The sequence below is a fragment of the Pecten maximus genome, chromosome 14 (assembly GCF_902652985.1).
Source record: "Pecten maximus chromosome 14, xPecMax1.1, whole genome shotgun sequence".
Taxonomy (NCBI): domain Eukaryota; kingdom Metazoa; phylum Mollusca; class Bivalvia; order Pectinida; family Pectinidae; genus Pecten; species Pecten maximus.
In genome coordinates this window covers 3,687,379-3,710,155 of record NC_047028.1, presented here as the reverse complement: position 1 = coordinate 3,710,155, position 22,777 = coordinate 3,687,379, and the positions used below count along the sequence as shown (strand labels likewise).

At 34.5% G+C, this 22,777-nt stretch overlaps 2 protein-coding genes across 2 annotated transcripts; one reads left to right on the top strand and one right to left on the bottom strand.

Annotated features, from left to right (window-relative positions):
• Window positions 1-2,534: 2,534 nt before the first annotated feature.
• On the bottom strand, window positions 2,535-8,343 carry LOC117342815. Its single transcript, XM_033905074.1, has 2 exons — window positions 7,766-8,343; window positions 2,535-3,329 (listed from the first exon to the last, which is right to left on the bottom strand). The coding sequence occupies exons 1-2, from the start codon at window positions 8,078-8,080 to the stop codon at window positions 2,646-2,648; spliced, it is 999 nt and encodes a 332-aa protein (XP_033760965.1). The 5' UTR covers window positions 8,081-8,343; the 3' UTR covers window positions 2,535-2,645.
• Window positions 8,344-17,752: 9,409 nt separating this feature from the next.
• Window positions 17,753-22,309, top strand: LOC117342284 (divergent protein kinase domain 2A-like). Its single transcript, XM_033904378.1, has 5 exons — window positions 17,753-17,887; window positions 18,696-19,428; window positions 19,563-19,685; window positions 20,242-20,419; window positions 20,761-22,309. The coding sequence occupies exons 2-5, from the start codon at window positions 18,727-18,729 to the stop codon at window positions 21,123-21,125; spliced, it is 1,368 nt and encodes a 455-aa protein (XP_033760269.1). The 5' UTR covers window positions 17,753-17,887; window positions 18,696-18,726; the 3' UTR covers window positions 21,126-22,309.
• Window positions 22,310-22,777: the final 468 nt, after the last annotated feature.

The following is a 22,777-nucleotide window of genomic DNA, read 5'->3' as shown; positions in this document are numbered from 1 at the left end:
AATATTTTGACGACATATTGTTCCTGTCGCTAGTGTTTATCAAATATATCATAATGTTAGAACGCTTTCCATTCATTGAAAATGACATTATCTCTAAATAGCAATCACAGGTAATATCAATGTTAATAATGATGTCATAAAAAATCTCCGACTTCTTTCTAGCTTTTTTTTTATTTGCGACTTTTCTCTGATAGTAATGTGTGTGTAGACAATAGCAACGATTTATGGTTATTACCATGGTACCATTAGGACCATTTGATTTCCTATTTCTATTCTTACCATTTTTATACCATCTTTTGATAAAATAACATCGCCTATATAAATTACCTCCGTCAAATTATCAAAGTCAACTGACAATACTAGAATGCAAGAATATTTTTTACACGAATTTGAAAGGAAAATTTAAGACAAATAACACAAGACTAATGGAAAGAAACTCAAAAAGACAACATCTTCCGCGCCACATCCACTTATACACACATTAATTGCAGCATTGCATCCTCATAGAGATATTGGAAGACTCACGTCAAACGTCTTTAACAAGTAGTATAATGTGGTTGATACGTCCTGGGTTTTTTTTATTCATTTATTTCATGTCAAATTAAAACAATGCACGCCCTCACTTATTCGCCTGTTTGTAGGCTTACCATATATATGCGAGTATTGTTGCCATAATTATTAAGAGAAGCAAACGAGTGTGTGTTTTTTTTTTTGGTTATTCAAAATTGGACATTCCAAAGAGAAAAGAGATTAAAAGTAAATAGCTCGTTGATAAATAAAATCGGGATAGAAAAGAGATAATGTTTCATGTGTTTGTGCAACTTTCTTCAATTGCTCATAGTAGGTCTTGTGGTTCCTTTGTAATTACCACGACTCTATATCGTCACCTCACTTCTTGGTCATAAACCAATATCGTAACCTCACTTCTTACTCATAAACCAATATCCTCACATCACTTCTTGGTCATAAACCAATATCGTAACCTCACTTCTTACTCATAAACCAATATCGTAACCTCACTTCTTACTCATAAACCAATATCGTCAACTCACTTCTTATTAAACCATTAACACCGCATACGGTAGATATTTAGTCTGTACTTATGGCGCCACGGTAATGAATTTAACGAGTCAGTATTAAACGCGAGAATTCAATTTAGAAGAAAGGAACATTATGTGCAAATATGGTAAAGATCAAGTATGAAACCCAAATACACGGAGAGAATTCGGCATAGGCCATGTTGAGTTACTTTTATATGTGTTGTTTTATGTTTGGAATAAAAATGATTTATTTGACACGTAAATTAGGACAACGTCGCGTTTTGTTTTTATTATCATGTGTCAAATTTAACGGATTAAAAAAACATATTCTTGACACGTAAATTAGGACAACGTCGCGTTTTGTTTTTATTATCATGTGTCAAATTTAACGGATTAAAAAAAAACATATTCTGGTGACGTCTATCTTACTTTGCAAACATTTAAGAGACTGATCTGTTTTAATTACTTCAATACCTGGGATCGTCGTTGTCTGCACATCAGACGTAATATGGCATAAAAGTTCAGATATATTTTTTTTACATATTATATAAGTTGTATATGATAGTTTTGAAATTGTTAAAGTTTTGTAAAAGAGTATTGTAAAGGTAAATCATGCAAGAGAATATCGTACAGGTAAGTTATATAAAAGAATGTAAATGAAGTAACAAAATATGTACATGTAGATTGTTAATGATAATTATACAAAGATGAGATGTAAATCATCGTTTATTGCGGGTGGATGGTAAAATATCGTTTTGTACAGTAAATTAAGTAAGATGGTCTTCGGTGAGTAAAATATTTCAGAGAGTCGTTGAAGGTAAATTGCGTAAGATAGTGTTTGATAGGTAAAATTTGTAAAATCGTCTTGAGCAAGTAAATTGTGTAAGATAGTCGTGGTAGGTAAATTGTGCAAGATAGTATTGCACGGCTTTACATATAGCTTTTAGGTGTTAAAGATAGTTTCATGCGATAAAAGTTTGTAAGATACGACATTAATAATTTTACTTGTGTAAGACAAGTTTGTACAGGTAATTTGTGAAATTTTGTTTTGGACATGATAAAATTGTAAAAAATAGTTTTATAAGCATTAATTATTGGTAAAATTGTGAAAAAGGATATTGCACGATTAAATTGTATAACGTGTTTTTGTACAGGTCTGTTGTTTAGGATACATGAAAGTATAAATTGTGTAAGATAATATTGTACAGGTAAAGGTGCAAGACAGAACATTCCAGGTAAATTGTGTAAGATAGCAAGGTACAGGTAAATTGTGTAAGATGGAACTGTACAGGTAAATTGTGTAAGATACAGTATTGTACAGGTAAATTGTGCAAGATGATTTTATACAGGTACATTGTTTATAGCAGTCCTTGACAGGTCAATAAGATATTTTGTACAGGTAAGTTAACTGCTAGCTTTAAGTTTTGTGTGGTAAAATGCAAACAAATACACAATCATTTAAGGATATCTTTATTCAGAAGTATTATTACAAATGTTTTATACATCTACATAGCTTGGGTTATGTATGACAGTCGACATATATTTCTATTCGTATTTTGTCATTAAAACAAATTCAGACCCAACCACTGAATCTTCGCGACAGTGTTATGAAAGTGGAGGGACAATCAGAGGTATTAACAATGTTAATATTAGGGAGAATGAGGATGACCAGGATGTCCAACATGTCCCCCCAGATCCGATCTTGTCACGCTTTGGTGCCCCATTCGACATGTTTTCCGGGGTGAGTGTCACGGGGTTTGTTGTGTCTGTTGTAGATGTATTTTCCGTAGTGTGCTGTTCAGTTTGATCACCTGCCAACAGGCCAAATCTAGGAAAGGTGCACCGGGGAATGTGACAGGCAACTTCATCAAATAAAAACAGGCTTTCGGGTACAAATGTACCCAACTGTTGACACTCCTCACATAATTCGTACATGTTTCTTGACAAAAACATGTCATCCGGGTCCCCAATCATGTTTTCCGTGACGACATCGAGTTGTATGACAATACATGCTTGAGAAGACGTGTTTCGTACCCCCGGAATCTCCCTCACATTCCAGTACAGTAGCCAGTCTGGTCCCATCCCTAACTGCATGGACACAGAACGTTTGGCGGCCTCTACAAATCTTTCTGCGGTCTCCAATGATTTTACCTCCTGGCCAATAACTGAGTATAGAAATCTCCATGCCTGGGTAGGTTTGATGATAAGGAATACTCGCACACAATAATCATCGATGTATCGTTCTCCAATATTGCAAACACCGTCAGAAACATCAGCAGCCAGGTTACCCTGTCAAAATGACAAATCACTTGAAAACAGTCTTAAATAATGATAAGCATGTATATGATAAAGTTTTCTTTTAAAAATGTGCTACACTACGGAAGGAATATTTGTTTTATTGCCAGTGATATTGTTTTCTGTTTTGGCATGTCGAGATGACTGCGGTAAATTATTGGTGTTCGTTTGTAGCATCGAGTTGCCATATAATTTTAGTCAGATTTGTTATTCTGTATGTTTGGAAATACATTTAGTGAGGTCTATATAGTGTCATATCGACCTAGTAGAATGAAATATTAACCGAGAGTGAAACCCGAGGTTAATATTTTAGATTTCTACCAGGTTCAAAATTCAAAATTCTTGCATGTATTTTTATATCAGATATGAGATTGTGAAATTGTATTATGTTTATCTTTATAACACCAAATTTACATTGGGACATAATGACGTCACAAAGATAATATTGCGTCATAAACGCCATGTTAACTCGGTGTTTCTAAAATAAAAAACATCAGGTTAATATTTCAAACTATCGATTTCCACTTGACCATGTTTCATCCTATTAGAATTGCGAAAAGTCGGATCATATTTGATATTTTATAAATTTAGGTAAACAAATTAAACATTTCAAATTTTGACTTGGAAATATCATATATCTATTTAAGGATTAACTTGGATATATTCTTTATGGTATGGAGATATAACAAAAAAACAAGAAAAAGGCGAAGCAAGTTGTTTATTTGGAGTACACATAGGTTCTTTGTGTTAAATCTCCGTAACATGAAAATATATATATTCAGGTTTATCCCTATAATTAAGTTTACTCTACAAAATCCCAGTGAAAATCCACTTTTATTGATGGACTTGTTTTTCTTAGAATTATTACGCAGCTGTATCAACCAATCAAACACGACGTTCCAAACGGTGACGTCATCTTTTACGTTATGGTTTGATAAAATAAATGTTCAGCCAATGAAATTGATTGTTAATGGGAGCAAAAATACTTGTACATGTAATGAACGAGACTACTTTGCTAAGTATTTATAGATATATATAAGTAAGTACACTAATTAATTAAAATGCACCATTACACCAATTCTTTAATTATTTAATAGCATACAAGATATTTGACAGTGCTGAACAACACCTAGGAGAAGTGGTCACATTGTTTTTACGAACGCCCAGTTATGCAGCATTTTATCAGCTTTTTGCATGGTCGATCAATTTGCTTATCTATCGAGAACCAAGTGACACTGTCACGTCAGAAAGTGTGAAAAATATCATTTTATGATAATATTGTATGTTTTGTTATGTGTTGGTAATATTGTATATCTATATAATGTTTGGCTTGACAATATTGTATATCTATACATGTATAATGTTTGGGTTGACAATATTGTATATCTATATTATGTTTGGGTTGACAATATTGTATATCTATATAATGTTTGGGTTGACAAAATTGTACATGTATATCTAAATAATATTTGAATTGACAATATTGTATATCTATATAATATTTGAATTGACAATATTGTATATCTATATAATATTTGAACTGACAATATTGTATATCTGTATATAATGTTTGTGTTGACAATATTGTATATCTATATAATGTTTGGGTTGACAAAATTGTACATGTATATCTAAATAATATTTGAATTGACAATATTGTATATCTATATAATATTTGAATTGACAATATTGTATATCTATATAATATTTGAACTGACAATATTGTATATCTGTATATAATGTTTGTGTTGACAATATTGTATATTTTTATAATGTTTGGGTTGACAAAATTGTACATGTATATCTAAATAATATTTGAATTGACAATATTGTATATCTATATAATATTTGAATTGACAATATTGTATATCTATATAATATTTGAATTGACAATATTGTATATCTATATAATATTTGAACTGACAATATTGTGTATCTATATAATATTTGAACTGACAATATTGTGTATCTATATAATGTTTGTGTTGACAATATTGTGTATCTATATAATGTTTGTGTTGTCAATATTGTGTATCTATATAATGTTTGTGTTGACAATATTGTGTATCTATATAATTTTTGTGTTGACAATATTGTGTATCTATATAATGTTTGTGTTGACAATATTGTGTATCTATATAATGTTTGTGTTGACAATATTGTGTATCTATATAATGTTTGTGTTGACAATATTGTGTATCTATATAATGTTTGTGTTGACAATATTGTGTATCTATATAATGTTTGGGTTGACAATATTGTATATCTATATAATATTTGAACTGACAATATTGTATATCTATATAATGTTTGTGTTGACAATATTGTGTATCTATATAATGTTTGGGTTGACAATATTGTATATCTATATAATATTTGAACTGACAATATTGTATATCTATATAATGTTTGTGTTGTCAATATTGTGTATCTATATAATGTTTGTGTTGACAATATTGTGTATCTATATAATGTTTGTGTTGACAAAATTGTGTATCTATATAATGTTTGTGTTGACAATATTGTACATGTATATCTATATAATATTTGAACTGACAATATTGTATATCTATATAATATTTGAACTGACAATATTGTATATCTATATAATGTTTGTGTTGTCAATATTGTGTATCTATATAATGTTTGTGTTGACAATATTGTGTATCTATATAATGTTTGTGTTGACAATATTGTGTATCTATATAATGTTTGTGTTGACAAAATTGTGTATCTATATAATGTTTGTGTTGTCAATATTGTGTATCTATATAATGTTTGTGTTGACAATATTGTGTATCTATATAATGTTTGTGTTGACAATATTGTGTATCTATATAATGTTTGTGTTGTCAATATTGTGTATCTATATAATGTTTGTGTTGTCAATATTGTGTATCTATATAATTTTTGTGTTGACAATATTGTGTATCTATATAATGTTTGTGTTGACAATATTGTGTATCTATATAATGTTTGTGTTGTCAATATTGTGTATCTATATAATGTTTGGGTTGACAATATTGTGTATCTATATAATATTTGGGTTGACAATATTGTATATCTATATAATATTTGAATTGACAATATTGTATATCTATATAATATTTGTGTTGACAATATTGTATATCTATATAATGTTTGTGTTGACAATATTGTATATCTATATAATGTTTGTGTTAACAATATTGTATATCTATACATGTGTCTATATAATGTTTGGGTTGACAATATTGTATAAACAAACATCTGATGTAGAAAGGTATTGTGGCTCTGTGAATATTGAAATATGACATGTTTTAATAGTATTAATTAAGAGCTGGTTCGAAAGATGATTGTTACTCTGTTATCATATCGTCCTTAATTCTATATAATAACTTAGCAAAATGGATACGAGATACTGGTCAATGGATACAATATACTGGTCAATGGATACGAGATAATGGTCAATAGAAACGAGATAAAGGTCAATGGATACGATATAATGGTCAAACGATACGAGATAATGGTCAATGGATACGAGATAATAGTCAATGGATACAAGACAATGGTCAATGGATACGAGATAATGATCAATGGATATAAGATAATGGTCAATGGATACGAGATATTGGTCAATGGATACGAGATAATGGTCAATGAATACGAGATAATGGTCAATGGATACAAGATAATGGTCAATGGATACGAGATAATGGTCAATGGATACAAAATAATGGTCAATGGATACGAGATAATGGTCAATGGATACGAGATGCTGGTCAATGAATACGAGATAATGGTCAATGGAAACAAGATAATGGTCAATGGATACGAGATAATGGTCAATGGATACGAGATAATGGTCAATGGAAACAAGATAATGGTCAATGGATACGAGATAATGGTCAATGAATACGAGATAATGGTCAATGGATACGAGAAAATGGTCCATGGAAACAAGATAATGGTCAATGGATACGAGATAATGGCCAATGGATACGAGATAATGGTCAATGGATACAAAATAATGGTCAATGGATACGAGATAATGGTCAATGGATACGAGATAATGATCAATGGATACGAGATAATGGTCAAAAGATACGAGATAATGGTCAATGGATACGAGATAATGGTCAATGGATACGAGATAATGGTCAATGGATACAATTGTCAATGGATACGAGATAATGGTCAATAGATACGAGATAATGGTCAAAAGATATTAGATAATGGTCAATAGATACGAGATAATGGTCAATGCATACGAGATACTGGTCAATGGATACGAGATAATGGTCAGTGCATACGAGATAATGGTCAGTGGATGAGTTTAATGCAGTGAGTATATGCTTGTTCTTTGTCTTAAAATAACACATCTAACATTATAAAATACTTTCACAAATCTTGAAAATGAACCAACGACTTACATTGTTTTTGGAACTTACATTGACACGGCATTCATAGAGTTTGTCCATGGTATATGTAACTTCGATAAAGCCACTATTTGTCGCACTCCAAAGGTTGATACAGTCACACCTACGACAGTGTTTAAACCAGACGGAAGCTTCCAGGACCAGGTCACACCTCAACTCGTCAGTCAGATAGGTCAGGGCTGAACCTATGTCTTCTTTGGTGACGGGTAATTTGTCAAGTATTGTAAACACGTTACAGCTTCTCGGCAGCAGTCCCGGAAGTACCATAACATACTCGTTGTTATAGTTACAATGGGCACAGAACTTGTTCCTATACATCAGAGGCATTGCCAACGAATACCCAACAACTGGCAGCAAGTTTACATTCGTTAAAGTAACGTCTTCGTCGACATTTTCGCACCTTTCTTTAATTGCGTCATCTTCCCACTCCCTGTAACACGTATTTACAAATTTACAGCTAGTTTGACTGATGCTTCTGCATGGCAAAATGTTTTGGGCATCGACATCAATGCTTCCAGTATTAGACTCGCTTGTGTTTGTGCAGCAATCACGGAAAAAGGGACATGCTGTGTCACAGTAACAATAACACAAGTCTGTGTTGATGTTGGAACAATCCGCGTACAATTTATACTTACAGTTGTCTATACATGTCTCAGTTACCCCCGATATCCCATGTCGCTATGGTATACGCTGTACAGCTGTCTTCAGTCGGTACCGTGTGTTCCCGTGGTATCGCTGTGTCGCTGGTTCAAGTTCATTTATTACTTTGAGCTATACCGCTCATCAGTTGTGCATATATACAGTGCAATATAACATTTAACATATAAACAACAACACACACGCACCACTATCACACCTACAGTACGCCTAGAAGTGTAGAGAGATATCTAGCACTGCATATAATAATAACTATTTTGTGATTAATAAACTCTCAAGACGTTAGCTTAATTTAATGCAATATCACGTCTTCTATTAGCAGTTTTTATATATTTGGCCAAATTATATAGATCACTAGTTTGGCTTCAGTGCAGTGCGCAGTCATATTATTAGATTTCATCATAACACGGTTTGCTGATTCGTCCATGTATTTTTACGTACACGTATAAGTCATTTATTGCTTGTTTTTTCCCAGTAGCATTTCTGCTATTTTTCATGCACCAGCATAATCTCAGTGCACTTTTCCAAGGTGGCTGAGGAACAGTCTTTCAATTGACAGCTATTTGTATTCATTTTCGTTATTCTCTATATCTAAAGATGGTATTCACATGTAGTTTATGTATTCTGTAAAAGTAATATAAGTATGTACTGTCAATTCGTATTTTTTAACTTTCTTCCTGTTCGAAGTAACTTTTTAAAATTAAAAATATGATTTTTTATTTGTTTTATCTTTCGATTCGTTACGAGTTTGAACCTGATGTTATTTTATGACATAATAAGCATGTATAAAGTAACACAAAGAGATTACTGGTGGGATTTTTATGTTTCAATTGATGTTATGTACTTATTTAAAAGTGCTATTCACTAGTGCATCTTCTACACAGCCCTTTGCGATTGCTGTGTGGTAGGCTATGTAGGTGGACTGTACCTCGGGGATTGCTGTGTGGTAGGCTATGTAGGTGGACTGTACCTCGGGGATTGCTGTGTGGTAGGCTATGTAGGTGGACTGTACCTCGGGGATTGCTGTGTGGTAGGCTATGTAGGTGGACTGTACCTCGGGGATTGCTGTGTGGTAGGCTATGTAGGTGGACTACTTCGGGGATTGCTGTGTGGTAGGCTATGTAGGTGGACTGTACCTCGGCGATTGCTGTGTGGTAGGCTATGTAGGTGGACTGTACCTCGGGGATTGCTGTGTGGTAGGCTATGTAGGTGGACTGTACCTCGGGGATTGCTGTGTGGTAGGCTATGTAGGTGGACTGTACCTCGGGGATTGCTGTGTGGTAGGCTATGTAGATGGACTGTACCTCGGCGATTGCTGTGTGGTAGGCTATGTAGGTGGACTGTACTTCGGGGATTGCTGTGTGGTAGGCTATGTAGGTGGACTACTTCGGGGATTGCTGTGTGGTAGGCTATGTAGATGGACTGTACCTCGGCGATTGCTGTGTGGTAGGCTATGTAGGTGGACTGTACTTCGGGGATTGCTGTGTGGTAGGCTATGTAGGTGGACTGTACCTCGGGGATTGCTGTGTGGTAGGCTATGTAGGTGGACTGTACCTCGGGGATTGCTGTGTGGTAGGCTATGTAGGTGGACTGTACCTCGGCGATTGCTGTGTGGTAGGCTATGTAGGTGGACTGTACCTCGGGGATTGCTGTGTGGTAGGCTATGTAGGTGGACTGTACCTCGGCGATTGCTGTGTGGTAGGCTATGTAGGTGGACTGTACCTCGGGGATTGCTGTGTGGTAGGCTATGTAGGTGGACTGTACCTCGGGGATTGCTGTGTGGTAGGCTATGTAGGTGGACTACTTCGGGGATTGCTGTGTGGTAGGCTATGTAGGTGGACTGTACCTCGGGGATTGCTGTGTGGTAGGCTATGTAGGTGGACTGGTATTCGGGGATTGCTGTTAAAACTGGATGGATAACACGTTAATTTTTTTATGATTATTATCACAGGTTCAGAACATACAGATGTATCTCGTGTTCTTTCTGTAATTATTTAAAACTCAGCAATCACGCAATTTATAAAGTAAGACATTTCGATATTCTAACATCTGTTTAGGCACACTTCACTTTCCCGACTTACCATTTGGATTTCCATATTTTTGGGCCCTTGCATAACTGACGAGTCCTATAACGGAACAGCTGTACGGTGAAGTTCTATATTAATTACTTATACCGGCTGTATCTCCATTTATAATTGGTTTCCCTTTGTTCTCCTATATCAACACTTTTCTTTGAACTTTAAAAAGTGGGCAAGTGGAGAACACCTCCTTATACCCTATTGAATTATCTCTCAGTACATAAATGTGAGTTAACTTATATGTCTTGGACACGATGGAGGTCTGGAACTCACCTTTAGTATAAAAATGAAGCTAACGACGCCTTTAGGGTATATAGGGTGAGAAAAAAACTTCTTCTCAAGACACACTGCTAAACAATAAGGCACTGTTATAAAATAAATTGCCGTACATTCGTCTCCTGTAGCCTTCGATTTTTAAATGTAATGCAAAGTAAAATGACGCCCGATAGGTATGCAAGATATTAAACAATATACAGTAATCGTAATAGATAATCTATGTAATCAGTGTTGAGTCCCCGCAGTCATAAGTAGCATCACATTACACTCCGTTCTACTCTCAGTATGTGTGATACCTTATCCGCAAATATTTCATAATTCTACATTAAGATTCGTACTTTGGGGGAATGCTTTTGCTCGGTTTCTTCTTATCATCATCATTTTTATTTCTTCACATTTTCCTGTCGTTTCTGGCATGTTTCCCGAAAACCAGCGGTGCACAAGAGTATTTGAGGTCGTCCAGGAGACTTTGATCAGCTTATATTAAACGCTCTTATTGACCAGAGTGGAAGCGTACCAATGGTCCAGAAGAAACTCCACGTGGTCGGGCAGGTGACCCATACCTTCTTCACGGAAATGGACTCCGGCCGCCTATATGAAAGGCAATTGTGTTACCACTGTGCCACCCAACCAAAGGATTAATACAGATATTTGCCTTTTATCCGGACAAAAATGTGTATAGCCAATAGAATTAAAGTTTATCTATTCCGAGAAACCTACAAGGCCGGAGAAAATCAGAGTTTCCGGAGAAACCCCACACGTCCGGAGAGAATCAGATTGTCCGGAGAAACTCCACACGTCCAGAGAGAATCAGAGTATCCGGAGAAACCCCACACGTCCAGAGAGAATCAGATTGTCCGGAGAAACCCCACACGTCCGGAGAAAATCAGAGTATCCGGGGAAGCATACCTGCCAATAACCCCCTTACCTTTTCTCACCCTATCAGGGAATCGCTTTGGTTTTCAGACTTTATGTTCTTTGCTACCATTGGGACACACGTGCGAGAGGTCAATATAAACAACAATCATGTTGATTCAAACATATTTTATTGTCAAAATGTACAAAAGGATTGGACACAAGTTTTTGCAACTTATCAACGCCCTTTCCCAAAACAAATACAAAATTACAATATTTGACAAAATAAAGACTAAAGGTCACCAATTCAATATTTTTGTAATATCTTTGTAACATTGCTCTCCGATTTGTCAAAAGGCATGAAGTACAGAACAAATATCATGCATTTTAAAATCTATTACTTGTTTTTATAAACTTGTGCACATTTCTGAATATGATTAAATTAGTGTCTACAGGCAGATGAACATTTCCACATAGGAGTAACTGTAACTTTATAGCTGCATCGATATCTACATTTCGAAGACTAAGAAAAAGTCATTGCCTCTGTATATCATAATTTGGACACTCAAAGAAAAAATGAAAGGCATTTTAACAGGGGTTACCACAAATACATTCAGCATTTACTACCAGGTTAAAACGAAATAAGTCATATTTGAGAGAACTGTTTTGATACCTTAATTTGGTATGAATTACATTAATTTTCCTATCACCAAAACCATAATAACTGGGAGGTTTTAATGTATTTATATCTGGTGTAATAGCATTTTTGAAAATGCTCAAGCTAGGAGAAGATCTAATATTATGATCTAGTTCGTTCCATAGACGAAGAGTTGAAGGTAAAAAGGATGAATTTGTATTGGAAAGCCTATAGTTAGGAATAACAAAATTATTTCTATTTCTCAATGCATAAGGGGTGTTTTGACCAACAGATTGGGGCACTAGAACATTTTAAAAATCTGGAGTTATATTATTTTTCATCTCATACAGTAATTGTAGTTTTCTTCTATTACGTCTATCCGAAAGTGTCTCTAGACCCGTTTCAATGTATAAAGAATTGCTACTAGCATATGAAGGTAAACCAGTTATAATACGTGCCGCTTCACGTTGGGCCCTTTCTAATAAATTTGATTCTAACACATTACACCCATCCCATAATTCACACGCATATTCCAAAACCGGTAAGATAAATGTTTTATATATTCTTATTAATGTATCACGTTTAAGCATGTATTTCAATTTTCTCAGAGCATTGAGCTTTTTAAGAACAGACGTATAAGTATTTTCAATATGGTCGCTCCATTTACCTTTCGAATTGAAAGTGACGCCCAAATGTCTATGGTTATTACTAAAGTTTAAGAACTCATTTTCAAATTCCAATTCAATGACTTCTTCTAAGTTGTTAGAGTTCGAAATAAAAATTACTTCTGTTTTACGTGGATTAAAATCTACCAACCATCTCTTTGCCCAAGAACTTAATGATTCCAAGTCCTGGTTAATATTTATTTCAATTTCATTACAAGAGGCAGATGTACTCATAAGTGAAGTATCATCAGCAAAAAGACGTGAAGCAGAAAGCAGAACTTCAGCAATATCATTTATATAAATCAAGAATAGTAGGGGACCAAGGATAGAGCCCTGAGGTACACCTGCCTTAATATTACCAGTATCAGAGAAAGAATTGGATATGAATACTCTTTGTTTTCTGTTTGTAAGATAGTTACTTAACCATGTCAACAATTTACCAGATATACCGTAGGATTTTAATTTAATTAACAAACCCTTATGCCATACACGATCAAATGCTTTTGATATGTCACAAAATACTAAGCAGACGTGTTTTTTCTCCTCAAGGGCTAAACAGATATTATGATATATTTCAATTAGTTGATGAACAGTGGAGTGACCGGGCATAAAACCTGATTGATACTTGTAGAAGAGAGAATTTTCAATAAAGTAATTGTGGATATGTTTATAAATAACACGCTCGAAAACTTTACCTACGGTTGATAATAAAGATATTGGTCTGTAATTAGACGTAGAGTGCCTATCACCTTTTTTGAACAATGGCATAACGGTGGCCATTTTCCACATATTTGGATAGATACCAGAGGAAAGTGATAAGTTAAAAAGAATTTCAAGCGGCTTTGCGACTGACTGTGCAGTATGTTTCAACATATGGTGGCTTATCCCATCATGACCAGAGGCTTTGCCTAATTTTAAAACTTTCAATATATCCATAATTTCTGATGTGTCTACCCTTAACGAGCTAAGTGTTTTATCAGTTTTTTTGTTCTAAAATAGGAATGTCTGAATTACTATCATCAACATCAGTTATAGAGCAAAAATATTTATTTAAAATATTTGCTTTGTCACCGTCGTTCGTAACTATATTTCCTAAAGCTGGATCTATAAGAGTAGGAATAGATTGGGAGTTACCCGAAGATTTCATGAGTTTCGTAATTAATCTCCAATATGTTTTAGGATCTGAGGAAGAATACTGATCAATTAGTCCGTTAACATTTTCATAACAATTTTGACGAGCATGTTTCTTCATATTGTTGACTTTATTTCGCTGAGCCTTAAATTTGTTTATATCATGCTGAAGAGAAGAAGAACGAGATTTCTTATGTAATCTGTCACGAATCCTTATGTTTTTCCTTAGTTCCGATGTCATCCACGGTTTATCTTTAGGTCTAATCGTAATCTCTTTGAATGGAATACATATATGAGCAAAATCTAAATAAATTTTGCTAAAGTTTTCACACGCAATATCAACTGACCCGCACCTCGTTATCATATTCTCCCACTCAAAATTTGAAATTAAATAATTGAATTTATTAAAATCAGCATGCTTGTATACCCATACCTTACGTTTATAAGAAGTTACAATTGAAGAAGGAATTTCAATAGATACTAGACTACAATCGTGGTCACTAAATGATCTTTCAATAGTAATAACTGATGAGTCAATATATTTGATTGAATCCGTCAAAAAGATCGGATCAAGCAGACTAGATCTGGTATGACCAGTTCTAGTAGGTTCATCAATGACATTAATAAGACCAAAAGTCGATATTATATCGGACAGAACGTGTTGTGGCGAAATAGTGAACATGTCAACATTCAAATCTCCATTAATAACTAAAAGTGGTGATACTTCAAGTGCTCTTTCAATTGAAGAATGCAAGTTAGGCCAAAAAGGGTTTACATCATTTTCAGGTCTATAAATTGTACATATAAGTATAGTGGACTTTTGAGATTCAATCTGAGTCCATACTACCTAAGAAAACTAAACGCGACCACAGGACCTAAAGTTTACCAGGACGCTGGCAATCTCTGACTGTAGGGATCACGTTACCATATAACAATACGCCATTACTCTGTGTAACAATACAGCACGTGCTATACCAGACATCATAAATGTTTTTTACTTATAGATAAGTATAATCGTAGCTTGCCTGTATCATATTTACAATCGGTCCCCAACAAACAGACGCTATAGCAATTACGTGGTTTATGTATTGATAATTTCCGTCAACGCACTCTTTTGGGGACATATATCGTCGGTTATTATTAGTTTTCTTTTTGTATATGTTTATGTTATGATAATAAATGCATTGTTTCCGGAAATTGTATTTTCATTTTGATGTAGAAAATGCTGAATCGTAAATTCGACTTAGAGTGCTGTAATCTTTCTGAGAATAAAAGGTTCGTCTTTTTAAAGTGAATCTTTTCATACATATACTTGACAGATATGCAGATGTTGAAAACAGGCATTGAAAGTCTTTGTCTCGTTTCAGAGAAAGGTATTTGGAAATTTTACAGCAGCCGATTAAATTTTGTTTATAAAATATTTGAATCTAGCGAACGAGTGTACCATGAAATTTAAAAGTCTAATTTGTCTCCCAGAATATAAACTTGGTGATTTATCCGACATCCCCGATGCAGACCTACCGTTTAATATTGAAGATGCCATTTTTCTCGAGACCTTACTTACAAATAAGAGGTGAAGCTATTTCTTACTTGGCCCATGTCAAGAAACAACAAAAATGAAAAGAAGACAATCTAAAGAAAGCTATTTAAAAACACATGAGGAACAGGATGGTATCAATTTAGTCCAATTAGAATCTAAAAAGGAAAAGGGAAAATTATCAGAGCACAAAAAAACAGAAGTCGAAGTAGGAAAACTTAAGTATAAAGTGTTCACCGCCATATTTGAATAACAAACTCTTTGCTTCTAAAGCCATGTGTAGTCATGTTTCCTTGTCGTACTCTATACAACACTGAAACTGAAAGTACCATACATATCCCATGGGATTATCAAACGACGGCGATTTAGAGCAACTACAATAAGAAGCGTTTGGCTGGAATTAGTTCTTGGCGGAGAGAAATATTTTTATTACATTTTTACCAGTGAAATATCAAAAATTATTCATTCTATAAAAGTGATATTTTTCACTAGTGACAAATATCACTTTTGCTAAATGATTAGAAAATACCAAAATAATTGACCAATCAGAAAGCCCGACATATATGTCAGCACCTGGACTGGGGAAACTACTTTTTTTGTTTACAAATTATCGCTGTAGTCCTAGTTAGCATACGGGGTAGGGTTTTCGTTGATAAAAAATGTAATAAACAGAATATCTAACAGTGTCTTCAGTAATACCAAATATATTTCACTCGTGTGGCTAATATTTTGATATTTTTCACTCGTGCTGCGCACTCGTGAAAAATATCAAAATATTAGCCCCACTCGTGAAATATATTTGGTATTCCTGAAGACATGGTTAGATATCCTCTATATATGGCACATTCTATAGACCTCTAAACTCTACAGTAATCAGTTAGTGTCATATATCTTGGAGTCTTTTTGTTCGCTTAGCTGGATATTTTTTTCTTTTGAAATCAATGAGACAAACAAGTGTTTTTATAAAGCCTACCATTCATGAAAAGCTCACCATTTCAGTCTCTAGCAGTTTTAATTCCTTTGCTGAAAATTCATAACTATGTACTATCTTTTGGCCGTGGATTGTACACTGTTCGGACATATTTCTGTGGCATCATGTTTCTGAATAGACTGTAATATCGGAAGCATTATTTTTAGCTTTCAGACCATCTTCACACTAGATGATCGGTTCGATTTTTTTTATCCAAATGCCATCATGTTTTTATATCTTACTCTAAATATACTCAAAACCAAATCTCCCAGCATGACGTATATGTACAATATCCAATGTGTTTCTATCAATATGTATGAATTTGGTATTATTTTTCCTTGGGGAATAAAATGAGAATTTTCGTCTCAAAACTTACGTTTTTTATCTTATTTTTCTTTACTTATTCATTTATTTTACATAGTTTTCACCGCAGTGATTCTGCACGTACATATGATTGGAATTTAGTAGATATTTTCCAACTCAGAATCCAAAAAGCCGGCTTAAGCACAGAAACGATATCACATTTACTTTTGAGTCCAATTTGGAAACCCCTCCTCTATGTGTAGATGTTCGTCATTCTCGTAAATATCGATTGTAATTAACACACATTTGATCAAATATGATGATCCAGAAAAGGAAATCAAAACATCTATAATATTACTGCTATTCAATTTTTATATTAGATTAGTTTCTTCTTGTAGAATAAAATTAATGATTTTATTTCCCTCAAAATCCACCTATCTTTTACAATTTTTTCGCAAAGAAATGGCTTCGTATCCTTTTATTCTTACATGGTTGGCATATATGGAACTTTTCCAATCAGATTTTGATTTTAATCAGATTGGAAACTTTTCCATCTTAGACTCCAAAAAGTTACCTAAGCACACAAACGATCTCATATTTGCTTTGAAATCCGCCAACCCCCTTCACCTTTTCAGAAAAAAAAAATATGATTCTTTAAAATATTTACATAAATTTGGTCAATCTGAAACTACTGTATGCTGCCGCTATTGGGCCGCCAATATTATATCTTCATGTCAAATAGCAGTCTTGTCTTGTCTTTAGTGTCTTTCTCTCCCTTCCATATCTCGTCCGGGTATAATAATCATCGCTTTTGGTTTATATTTTATAGTCCGTTGACATGGATCGCACCGACGTTTGCTTGAGTAGGGGGCCGAGTACCATAATGAAAAGCTTGATGTTAACGTTGACCGACGCGGAAACTGTACGAAAGTTGTAGTCTAATTGACTTTTCTGTCGTTATTTTTGTGTATTTCTTCAAATTTTACTCTACAAACTATATATTGCATTATGTCGGAAGAACTCAGGTATGATGTATTTTCATCTAAAATATAAGAGACAGGCGAAAACAATAGCAGTGGAGTTCTGTCGAATGTAATCAAAACACGATAATTTCGCATTCACTGTCCTAGTCCGAGTTTCCTCTGACACCATGTCCAGAGGAAACTCTGGCTATCACTGGCCGGGACACTGTTCACTTTAGATATCTACATATTCAAGCAAACTATCAAAATAATATACTTTCGCGATTGTTCACAAGAGATATTATACGATTATTCACTTGATATGTTTCACTAAGAGGCCCTGATATCTCAGTCGGTTTTTAGAGCGTCGCCAAAGTACCTGGGGTGTACTCCTATACGTTATATGAGGTCTTATTCCACCTGATTACATTGGTGGACATGACAGTTTGTCAAAAATTTACTGTCGTGTAAACCTCTAATATTATTAGAGCACCTGGAATGAAAATTCTAGGTGTGTTTCGATGCTCCTTATCTGTGTCGATTCGTGTTTCTCGGGAAGCCGAGAAAGGGCAAGTCTACGCAGGCGTGTTTGTCTCCTTGGGCAAGACACTTTACCCTTATTGCTCTGGATTGCATGCGAGGGCATCCTGTATGTTGTTCATTGAGGTAGTCTACAACTACTCCAAGGAGACCCTGCCTCAAAATGACCCAGGGTATTCAAGGGGAGATAAACCAAGTAAACAAACACATGTTGGACGGATATTCTCATGATGTACTTTTTTATAATTGTTTAAATTATAGGTAATTTTTTTATAATAATTTAAATTATAGGCACTGTTGAATGCTTAAATGTATGACTTTCTTTCCATAGGTGTTGTTGATGTGAATTCTCAGCTAAAACAATGATCCCAGACCACGTTAGAAATCGACGCAGTGGTTCAAACCAAAGTCGTCCAATGAGGAATGTCCGTGTAGTAGTGTCTGACGCTGCAGCAACCATACGCAGGCTATCATGGCGGACAAAATGTTTCTTACTCTCAACTTTGTGTTTATCAATGTACATCTATGGCAGTCTGATCTTGTCCCTTACTCGGAATCATTTAGCAGATGATAACTTTCTCCAAACAGACAAATGCCCAGCCTGCTATGGCCACAGTCTTTGTTGGGCCTTCAAAGACAGTCAGATCAAACTGAAAGGATGGTCACAGGTTCGACTTCTGGACTTCGTTAATATAAAAAATGTACATTTTGCTGAACATGCAGGACTTGGTCATACCATTGTTCTTAAAAAGTTGGCTCATGACAAAGAACTTGATGATATTGACGAGAAATTATGTCAAGATGCTGTGCGTCCAGTAGGTTGTGATGTGGCCAGGGTCCTGATGAGAACCAACACTGGAGATGAGATTCGACGTCTTGGACTTTTACCAAAACATCTGAAAGGAACAGCATCCATGTTTTCATGTCCTACATATAATCTGATTGACAAAGTGATGGAAAACTACAAAGAAAAGTTGAAACCTGACAATCCAGAAGTTATGACGACAGACAAGTTACAACTTTACGTGACCGCCATCACCAACCCAGAGCCTTTGATGCTTCAGGTATACCTTTAGCAAAACCTGATGTACAGTGTACATGTGATGTTCATTATTGGTATAGAACCTCAGATAGTTGAAGTATTTTCAAGAGTTGGGCTAAACATGAAATTACTGTAATTTATATAATTTGGTTTCAGATGTTCCCTTCATCAAATGGTTGGCCTTTCCCGACATATTATGGAGCTTGTGGAAGATTCATTGCTGTCAGTTATGAAGGAGAGCCCCTATACAAATACTATAATGCTCCATGGCCAAAAAGGGTAGAGTGAATCTTTCATTTCACCACTAGTCATGGTTTTAGTGATTTACATTTTCACAGAATCACATGATGTGTTAATATCATTGTATAACATAGACTGAAAATGACATTTTAAGAATTAAGAAACAGAGCTTTAAATTTGACATCTGTTCAAATTTGAAAGTGTACCCATCACATAATGGGGGGGGGGGGGGGGGGGGGGGGGGGTTACTTTCATTATCATGAATGTGAAAATACTTTAATTCCAAAGAAAATGATAATACAATACAATCTTGCAATATACTATGCTAATGTAGAGTAACGGAGAGGAATACTGGAATGTAGATAATGAAGAGGAATCAAAGAACTGGTTTTAATAAGACTCAAACTATTTCAAGCAACAGAGTACATGCGCATGTGGGAAGTTAGAAATTACCTAAACATTCTCAAAGAGTTGTATCATTAGATGGAAAAAACACATTTGGATCCATAAGTTAAGATAAATTTATATAACTACGTGTACACTGCTGATGTGATGATGTTACTTTATGTATTACAAGAACTGTCTCTGTTAACAGGCTGACCTTGCATACCAGATTATGAAGATAGCAGACCGATTGACCAACAGTGGTCAAGACTTAGCCCTCTACATGACAGACCTGAACTATGAGAACCTGGTTGTGGATGAGAGCGGGAAGGTCACACTCATTGACCTTGAGAATATTGTAGTGGTCGACCGGACGGCCATTCAAAGATGTAAGAGTTATCTGTAAAAAAAATAAGCCAACAGGGATACAAAATTCAAGGTGTTTTTTGCGATTCTTATGCTTCAGATATAATAAAATCAAACTTGGCACAACTGATGCACCAGTAGTGCTGATATTGGTTTGAAGTAATCCATAACCTACATGTTAAAGTCTGTTGTTATCACTGAATTAACTTTAAGTACTTTTGGAGTAAAATAAACATTATTAACTTTTAGCTTCATTAGTCAATAACAATGTTTTTATCAGAAAACAATAAACATAAACATGTATTATTTATAATGTGATCTAATATCATTACATAATAATGTTTTTTCTCTATTGTTTTTGCAGTAAAGAAACCTTTATGGAATAAACTCCATGAGAACAGTTTTGACGAATGTGATGGGAAAAACTGCCTGACTTTTTCAACAGAAGATTTATGTTCTAGAATGGATTCTGATCTTAACTACTATGCAGTGTGCAGAAACCTTTTATCAAAATATGCAAATGATGCGGACTTAGGCATGCCAGATGGACTGCTACATGACATGCCAAACTTTGCAGTAGATGATTGGGACCTTGAACATCTGCTCAATGAATGTGTACATCCAACAGTTGCTGAAGGTCGCGTCAAAGCTAAGGAAAGAATTATTCATGCTTTGGAAAACTTGCGTAATTTAGAAGACCTTAAGGAGGCTGCTCATCGTATCTCCTAGCAAATGTTATTTTAGACTCAATAGCATATTTGGATAGACATTAAAAAGAAAAATGTATTCACGAGCACAATAACATAAAATTCAGGTTGATTTCAATTACTCAAGATATTTAAACAACACTTTATACCATATATGTTGCCGGTTAATCAATATATAAGACAGTCATAGTGATAAGTAAGGAACAATATGTTGGTCAATCAATGAATAGAACAGATGCTGAAGTGCTCTCAAATTTTAAAATGATGACGCAATCTTTGTAAAAGAGTGTATTTCAGTTATTGGTTTATGGTTCATTCTTTTCAAATTACATTAAAAATTAAAGAAAAACAATGTTGTTTGTTTAAGATGTTTTAATTCATAATAATCAAGAAATAAATAGCACATAGTTAAAATGCTAAGACTAAATCAAAGATACATGTATTTTTAAAGATAGAATGGATTAACAATTCCGAATGCAAATTAGCATTATATAATAGTGATAATTCCATTGATTGTTATATTATAAGTGATACATTGTATATATTGTTACAGTCCTGGACCCAGTTGTTCAAACAGTGATCTAGCTTATATATATATAATTAGTCACTTAATTAGTGAAAATCTCATTTTACTTTAAAACCTTCATGTGTATATTCCTTATAATAGACAGGTATGTATACAATGAAGAGTGCTCTAATTATCTCAATTTAGTTTTACCAGAAATGATTTTATCTGGATTTCAAAGTTTTTGTTAAATTGGTATTAGCTTAATTACAATTTGAACAATTGGACCCTGAAGTGTTTATTAGTGTGACTGAGAATTGTTAGTGCCATATATGTCGTAAATGGTGCTTCCTGTTCTGTTTAAGAGTCATATCTATATAGTGAGAGTGAGTTACTTGCAATGATGACATTGTGTAAGCTATTCTTGTTGTTAAAATAAAATTACAGCGAGTAAACAATTTCATATTTTAGTACAGACTGGCAGGAAGTGAAGATTACAAACCCTTCTAGCATTAATCCATAATAATTTTAGAGAGAAATTAAAATTCACTATGCCTCACAGAAATTCATTCATCCCAGCATCAACCTGGTTGAATTTTACAGCCTTGCATAATTTACATCAGATTTGGTCTCTGAAGAAAACATATGGCAGGAGCACGTATGTTTGATATTAAATTCTTGTAGTGTCCATTTCAAAGCTACTTTTTAGCCCACCATCATCAGATGGTGGGCTATTCAAATCGCCCTGCGTCCGTGGTCCGTCGTCCGTCCGTCCGTCCGTCCGTCCCTCCGTCCGTAAACAATTCTTGTTATCGCTATTTCTGAGAAAGTACTGAAGGGATCTTTCTCAAATTTCATATGTAGGTTCCCCTTGGTGCCTAGTTATGCATATTGCGTTTTGAGACCAATCGGAAAACAACATGGCCGACAGGCAGCCATCTTGGATTTTGACAATTGAAGTTTGTTATCGCTATTTCTGAGAAAGTACTGAAGGGATCTTTCTCAAATTTCATATGTAGGTTCCCCTTGGTGCCTAGTTATGCATATTGCATTTTGTGACCAATCGGAAAACAACATGGCCGACAGGCAGCCATCTTGGATTTTGACAATTGAAGTTTGTTATCGCTTTTTCTGAGAAAGTACTGAAGGGATCTTTCTCAAATTTCATA